The 8,580-nt window shown below is 40.5% G+C and overlaps 1 protein-coding gene across 5 annotated transcripts; it reads left to right on the forward strand.

Moving 5' to 3' along the window:
• Positions 1–4,345: 4,345 nt before the first annotated feature.
• On the forward strand, positions 4,346–7,556 carry LOC142547277 (mitogen-activated protein kinase homolog NTF3-like). 5 transcript variants are annotated; one of them, XM_075655476.1, is made up of 4 exons: positions 4,346–4,717; positions 5,559–5,982; positions 6,177–6,239; positions 6,694–7,556. In XM_075655476.1, the coding sequence occupies exons 2-4, from the start codon at positions 5,560–5,562 to the stop codon at positions 7,387–7,389; spliced, it is 1,182 nt and encodes a 393-aa protein (XP_075511591.1). In that variant the 5' UTR covers positions 4,346–4,717; position 5,559; the 3' UTR covers positions 7,390–7,556. The 5 variants fall into 5 exon arrangements, with proteins under 5 accessions (XP_075511591.1, XP_075511589.1, XP_075511592.1 ...); XM_075655474.1 differs by having other exon boundaries at positions 4,346–4,612; positions 5,556–5,982; XM_075655477.1 differs by having other exon boundaries at positions 4,346–4,612.
• Positions 7,557–8,580: the final 1,024 nt, after the last annotated feature.

The following is an 8,580-nucleotide window of genomic DNA, read 5'->3' on the forward strand; positions in this document are numbered from 1 at the left end:
ACGTACTAGCGCAGATGTGCAGAACTGTGCGCACGCCAGAAGCAGTGCAGCAGCACGCGCTAGCGCAGAGCAGAACTGCGCGCGTGCCCGCGCCAGAACCGGCGCGGCCACGCGCCCAACGCGCCAGCGCGCGTGATTCGGCGCTGCCGCGCGCACATGGCTGCTGAAGTGCAGTATGTCGCGCGCCCCCGCGCGTAATCTCGTGCTACCGCGTGACCTTCCGTATAGAAATTGTTCACAACTTTCTTTATGACTTTTTACACAACTTTTTCATGCTTTATTGATTATATAATGATTGTATGAGACCATGAACGAAATTATTGAATGATATAAGAAAAACTTGAGGTTCTCTCAATTTTCAAAGCTTTTAGCTTCGTTCTTCACAAGAAGAAAACCAAATCAAACTTATCAAACATTTTCATCTTTGTGGCGTTTGTCGATTGTTTTTCGTACGGATTGTCAAAACAAGATCTTTGAAGGTTCGTTTGAAATTCAATTGTTCTTATCGTTGATGTTTGTTGCTAAGTGTTAATCGCTTAGAGGTGAATATCACAAATCTTTACTTGTTTCAAAAGATCGGGACAACATAATCGATCCTTGTTCGTTATTGAATTGAGGGCTCGATTTCAATAATCGTGTTTGCTTTTCATTCGTACGAGGATTCGCATCACCCAGGGCACTACACCCTGGCTCGGGGCTCCGCACCTCGACCATTCCCAAGTCCCGGGACATGCTCCCCGGCCCAAGGCTCCGCACCTGGGTTATCTATAATCCCAGGGCACTACACCTTGGCTCGCGGCTCCGCACCTCCGACCATTCTCAAGTCCCGGGACATGCTCCCCGGCCCAAGGCTCCGCACCTTGGTTATCTATAAGCCCAGGGCACTACACCCTGGCTCGGGGCTCCGAACCTCGACTATTCCCAAGTTCCGGGACATGCTCCCCGGCCCAAGGCTCCGCACCTAGGTTATCTATAAGCCCAGGGCACTACACCTTGGCTCGGGGCTCCGCACCTCGACCATTCCCAAGTCCCGGGACATGCTCCCCGGCCCAAGGCTCCGCACCTTGGTTATCCATAAGCCCAGGGCACTACACACTGGCTCGGGGCACCGCACCTCGACCATTCCCAAGTCCCGGGACATGCTCCCCGGCCCAAGGCTCCGCACCTTGGTTATCTATAAGCCCAGGGAACTACACTCTGGCTCGGGGCTCCGCACCTCGACCACTCCCAAGTCCCGGGACATGCTCCCCGGCCCAAGGCTCCGCACCTTGGTTATCTATAAGCCCAGGGCACTACACCCTGGCTCGGGGCTCCGAACCTCGACCATTCCCAAGTTTCGGGACATGCTCCCCGGCCCAAGGCTCCGCACCTTGGTTATCTATAAGCCCAGGGCACTACACCTTGGCTCGGGGCTCCGCACCTCGACCATTCCCAAGTCCCGGGACATGCTCCCCGGCCCAAGGCTCCGCACCTTGGTTATCCATAAGCCCAGGGCACTACACCCTGGCTCGGGGCGCCGCACCTCGACCATTCCCAAGTCCTGGGACATGCTCCCCGGCCCAAGGCTCCGCACCTTGGTTATCTATAAGCCCAGGGAACTACACCCTGGCTCGGGGCTCCGCACCTTGACCACTCCCAAGTCCCGGGACATGCTCCCCTAACCAAGGCTCCGCACCTTGGTTACTTATAAGTTCATGGTTCTCAAACCTGGCTCGGGGCGCCACACCTCGACCATTCCTAAGTCCGGGAGACAGAAGGTCCTGATACATTATTCAAAGTCCGGGAGGTATGAGGCCCCGGAACATTCTCTTAAGTCCGGGAGACACGAGGCCCCGACACATTATTCAAAGTTCGGGAGGTATGAGGCCCTGGAACATTCTCTTAAGTCCGGGAGACACGGGCCCCGGCACATTATTCAAAGTCCGGGAGGTATGAGGCCCTGAAACATTCTCTTAAGTCCGGGAGACACGAGGCCCCGGCAAATTATTCAAAGTTCGGGAGGTATGAGGCCATGGAACATTCTCTTAAGTCCGGGAGATATGAGGCTCCGGCATCTTATGCAAAGACCGGGAGGCACGAGGCCCCGGCATCTTATCTCAAGACCATAAGACACGGGACTCCGGCATTTCATCCCATTTCTGGGAGACACGAAGCCCCCGATGCTTTTATAGAACAAGATTGATGATCTCTTTGGGAATCCAGGCATGACTGATCGGGACAGCAAGTATGACTCTAGCCCGACTATTTAAGGGATGGGTGATGATACCCCCCGTAAGAGCCCGGGTCATGGATGACCCGGAATATCAAATGGATTCTCAAATCCGAGTGAGTCTGCAGATGGATTCTTCTGGAGCCGGGCAGGTGCAAGCCCATGCTCTACTCTCCGGGCAGTCATAGTCTCGGGCTCTTGTATAAATCTCCCGGGAGGCATTCTACCCGGGCACCTCGATAACAGTGCCGCATTCTAGTGGTTCAGAAGATAAGATCTTGTCTCGAGAAGCGCACCTGACAGAATTCTATTGATGTGACTTGATGGAAAAGTAGGGTGGCGTGACAGGAAGTGGCAAGTAGGCACTAAAAACAAGGTACCTACTACCTTTTCTCCTATAAATAGCAGGTATGTAATCCATTTGAGGGACTTTGGCTTCCTCTTCTTCTCTAGTGCTGGAGAATGATTCATTCACCAATACATGTTAATGCACATATTTACACCAGTAGCCTTTACTTTTATCTAAGCTACACTGGTTATCATCTTCACCTGCTGACTTAAGCATCGGAGTGGCCACGCCGGACACCCTTCCGGCGCCCATTCACGAGTTCTTTTCTTATTTGCAGGTTACAGCGGAAGCCATATTGCAGAGATATATCTTCATCACAGATATAGTTCTTGCTCAGTTTCCTTCATTATCTTGATAGCAGATCCGGTGGAGCACTCGACCCTGCTCACTCATTTCACCAGGATCGCATCAGTAAGGAAACAATAAATTGTTGGCAAAAACTTGTGTGGCACGGTCTCACGGGTCGTATTTTATGTGACAGATCTCTTATTCAGGTCATCCACAAAAAAATATTATTTTTTATGCTAAGAGTATTATTTTTTAATTTCGGACATCGGTAGGGTTGACCGGTCTCACAAATAAAGATCGTGAGACCGTCTCACAAGAGACTTACTCTAAATTTTTATGATGATTGGAGAGAGCTAATTTATATGCTAGAAGAAATGCGCTAATATTTATACAAGCCAAAACGTTTAATACTAAAATCCTAAATAATAAGTAACAAAGTATTCCAGACTAAGCTCATAAACAAACGAGTAAGTCTCATGTGAGACTGTCTCACGAATATTTATCTGTGAGACGGGTCAACACAACCAATATTCACAATAAAAAGTAATATTCTTAGCATAAAAATTAATATTTTTTCATGAATGACCTAAATAAGAGATCTGTCTCACAAAATACGATCCGTGAGACCGTCTCACACAAGTTTTTGCCTAAATAAAGAGCAATTAGGAGTCAAGTTAGAATTTTTATTTTTAGTATTTTTTTAATTCTATTACAATGTTTGTTGCAGCCAAATTATATAATTGTTTTCCGCATGTAATATATTAGTTCTTATTTATTTATTTTCTAGAAGTATGTCAATTCAGTTTTGCTCTGATTGTTTTCATTGACTGTTTCTATTTAAAACTATATTATAGGTAAATGGCATGGTTTTGTGTTAATTCTCGGAATGGTTCGGTTTGAAATAAAAATTTTGGACATTTTTTTTTAAAATTGTATATTTTTAAGTTTTTGATTTAGTATATTTTACATGCGAAATCTATATATATATATATATATATATATAAAAGCAGAATTTTATCAAAAATAATAATTTTCGGCCAAAATGTCATTTCTAAAAAAGAAAAGATATATCATGAATATTGAAATATATGTACCGCAATTTATTGTTTGCATTGATTTATCAATTCATTTAGTTCAAATTTAAATTTAATTCATTTTTATATTAATTCAAATATAATTTATGTATTATATGTCTTTTATTATTTTTTATTCAAATTGAAACTAAACTTTATTGAAAACATAAACTACATTAAAAAAATTTCACTGATTGTATCAATCAATTTAATTTATGATATGATTCGTGTTACTATAATATAATATATATATATATATATATAAAAACAGAGTTTTTGCAAAAATAATAATAATATCATTCGGTGCGTCGTACGGGTTAAATAAAGTTTTGTTGTACTTGTGTATACGTGTCCAAGAAGAAACATGAAAAAAAAAAAGGAATATCAAAGATTTGCATTGATAAATTAAATTAAAATTGAAAAATGTGGTGATCCATCACGACCATACAACCAATCATGTTATTTATTCTCAGATTGTATTTTTCTCGAAAGTATTATTATCCCCCTGGGGGATTCATTGCAGTCAAATTTTATCGAGACGTGAGGTAATTATTTGATGTAGATCGTAGTGATCCGATTCAGTGGAATTCAAGGAAGTTCAAGTGAATTCAGCTTCCAAGTGAGCAATTTGTTCAACAGATTGAAGATTTTGGGTGATATTGTGGAGAATCGGAGGAGAAGAAGGCGATTGAGGTAGGATTGGGCTCGAATTTGAGATGAAACTGGAATTCATGGAAATAATGAAGAATTTGAACATTGGGCCGCTATTTTAGGGAAATTTTCAGCGCAAAAAATTATGTTACTAATTTGTTAATTTTTGAAGTTATGCTTTTTATTTTTTCAATCCTGGAGTAAACGGAAACCAACAAAATTTTCCTTTTATACATTTCCCAAGTTACCTTATTTATTTTTGTTTTTGACTACTCATCATTCAACTATTTATTTCTCGTATTCATGTTCAAATGTGTTGGGTTGAGTTCCGATTAAGTAATTTGGCAAAATTACAAATCGAAGATGAATTTCGATTTGGTTTTTGGACCAAATTGGTAAGAACACGAGTTGAAAGATTGTCCTATCGTTGTAATAGACTTGAATCTTGTTGTTGCTAACGTGCAATCCTAGAAATTTACTGATAGAGTGTTTTCGTTAAAAGATTCTGCCGTGTTCTTCAATATTGAATTGGCTTTCTTGGAAGAACTGTCAATGGATTCTGTTTTCTTTTTCGTGTGCGGGTTAACACACATTTTTATATTGCAGCTACGATGCTAACCGTTGAATAATTTTCTGTGATTTTATGCCATAATGTGTGTTTTCTTTATTCATCATGTTTGAATATCGCTGCAAGTCAGCACCTGATCTGATTATGGTGATCGGGCCATAATATGGTGTAAAATTTCTCTCTCTCTCTCTCTATATATATATTGTTTTGCCACATGAGCATCTATGTGACCACCGGCTAAAGTGGCATCTTGAACATTTAATATGTGGCCGTCCCCCCAGCTGGTGCACACGTAGGTTCTTATGGTGGATGCTTACCATATCAAAACTATCTATATACATATATGTATTATATGTGTTTCTATGGCAATATTTCTGCTGAAAGCTTTGTATAACTGTTTTTCTTTGATGGTTTCAGTAGTATGGCAACTCCAGTGGAACCTCCAAACGGCATTAGATCTCGAGGGAAACATTATTACTCAATGTGGCAAACACTTTTTGAAATCGATACTAAATACGTGCCGATCAAGCCTATTGGTCGAGGAGCTTATGGTATCGTGTGTTCTTCTGTCAACAGAGAAACTAATGAAAAGGTTGCAATCAAGAAGATACATAATGCTTTTGAGAATCGTATTGATGCACTCAGAACCTTGCGCGAACTTAAGCTTCTCCGGCATCTTAGACATGAAAACGTGATAGCTCTCAAAGATGTCATGCTACCTATACAAAAGGGCAGTTTCAAGGACGTTTACTTGGTCTACGAGCTTATGGACACTGATTTGCATCAGATAATCAAGTCCTCTCAGACACTTACAAATGATCATTGCCAGTATTTCCTCTTCCAGGTACTCAATCAGTGGCTTCAGTATTTTTTAGCATGTTCGTAATTCAACTGTATTTGTTTGTTTCATTTCTGAGCCATACCTTTTGAAGACCGGCAAAATGAATTGCTGAACAATGTGCTGACTAGACCTGAACAGCGCTGTAGGATTTATTGAATGGCCAAGATCATTTGTAATACCTTGATATTTTGTTCCAGGGGCAGATTGAACTATTTTTTTTGGTATATATCATGGCCATCATAGTCTCAGACTACCTACGAGTGAGTGTGAACAAATTATCTGTTGTCGAAAGTCCCTTTGCTGATATATACACACTGTGGCATTATCAAAATTCCTGCAATTTTTCCCAGGAATATGATCGGTGATCAAATATGTCAAATTCTTTAGTAAGTCCTTCACATATTCAAAAGAATGCATGATGCAATTATTGAGACCTTGTACTCTTGATGGAACGAATATGTTCCAGAAATCATGCCAGCATAATTCTATTGTGCATCATCCAAGAGCTGATCATCAAGAATAGATCACCCCTTTCTTTGGAATGACTCCCTAGTTGCTTCATACACAACAATGAGCTGCCCAGATTTAAAACCATGATTGTTTTTTTAACGATTTTTTTGGTTGTCATAGTCAGTATGCATGGGACTTCGTATTTAAAAACTGACCACACCTCCCCAACCTCCTCTGGCCTTCTCACTTTTTTTTTCAATGCAGTTACTGAGAGGTCTGAAATATCTCCACTCGGCAAACATTCTTCATCGTGACTTAAAGCCAGGGAACCTACTGATCAATGCGAACTGTGATCTAAGAATATGTGATTTCGGGCTCGCACGCACAAACAGCTGCAAAGGTCAGTTCATGACAGAATATGTGGTCACTCGCTGGTATCGTGCTCCGGAGCTCCTCCTCTGCTGTGACAACTACGGTACATCCATTGATGTGTGGTCTGTTGGTTGCATCTTTGCGGAACTTCTTGGCAGGAAGCCCGTTTTTCCAGGTACCGAATGCCTTAACCAGCTTAAATTAATCATCAACATACTCGGTAGTCAACAGGAAGATGATCTCAAATTCATTGACAATCCAAAGGCCAAAAAGTACATCAAATCTCTTCCATTCTCCATGGGAACTACGTTTTCTCACCTTTACCCTCACGCCCATCCTTTGGCAATTGATCTTTTGCAAAAGATGCTCATCTTCGACCCTTCGAAGAGGATTGGTGTAACCGAAGCGCTTCAACACCCGTACATGTCTCCCTTATACGATCCAAGATGCGACCCTCCTGCGCAAGTCCCCATCAATCTTGACATAGACGAGGATTTAGGGGAAGAGACGATTAGGGAATTGATGTGGATGGAAATACTAAACTACCATCCTGAAGCTGTTGCTGCCAATATGGAAATCACCATATAACCTTGAGTTTCGGCGTATTGCAGCGGCAATAGAAACTTGTTTTTGTAACTTCAGAAGTTTATGTCAACATTTTCTGCTGTTTTTACTGTTCCAATAATCTTAACAGACTATTGAAGCAGTTTGGGCTGCCAATGTACTTACTACTATGTTCATGGGATGAACTTTTTATCACAAGTTCCTTCAACTTTGTACATAATATTTGTGTGCAAAAAAGAAACCAAAAAACAAAACCTTTCTTAATTTGTACATTATTCATATGTTGTCTAATATATGAGATTTTTTCTGCTGTGAATGTTTTATGACCACTATTGTGAAGCTTTTCTGATTCTCATGTGCAATTACCATCCTATCCATTCCTGTATTAGTGAATATCCAACATGGTTCTCTGTTTTTGATTGCCTAAAAAAGTATAAATGATTTCACCTTGAGTTGTACTTTCTTTGATCTTTTCTTTTTTTATTCTCCTTTTGTTTTATTTCCGAATAATTAATTGCTGGACAAATATATACTGGGAATTGGGATTGAAAAATATCTTATCCATTCGACAATCTTTTTACTTTCAAAAAATGTGTTAGTCACTATCTTGACTTTCTATCCATATTGAACCTAATATTTGTCTTTAAAACACTGTTTGCAGGAACTTTACAAGAACTTTCATTAAATCTCGTTCATGCATTTGCAACACTGTGCGGCTGTGCCCTAACCATGCGAAATTGATAATAAATACCTGAACATAAACATCAATTTATGTTTGGTCCTTAGATCAGAAACTTTTATTCTGCACTCCTTGATGCATCTAAAATCTTTGTTTTTGCTCCCTATTTCACATTTTGACTCATTTCTCATTTTATTTTTATTTTATTTTCCATTAATAAATAAATTTTCCTTAATTATTATCTCTCTTTTATTTCTATATTTCCACCCCTCCCCCTCAGGGTTAATAAATTTGTATTGGATAGTGCATTTTTCTTATTTGAATCAGATCAATTGGTATGATTTTTATCAATCAAACACAAGTCATTAACAATTTAAATAGTAACGCAAAATTTCTTATTTTGTTCATAAAGTAACTCATATGCGGTATAAATAAGACTTGGTTTAAGATAAAACGCGCGAATACGGTCATAATCCGGGAGGGAAACCACCGTCTTGTTCACCCAAACTCATTTGGTCAAGTAATGAGTAAGAGCT

This window comes from Primulina tabacum, chromosome 5 (genome assembly GCF_025594145.1).
Source record: "Primulina tabacum isolate GXHZ01 chromosome 5, ASM2559414v2, whole genome shotgun sequence".
Lineage (NCBI taxonomy): Eukaryota > Viridiplantae > Streptophyta > Magnoliopsida > Lamiales > Gesneriaceae > Primulina > Primulina tabacum.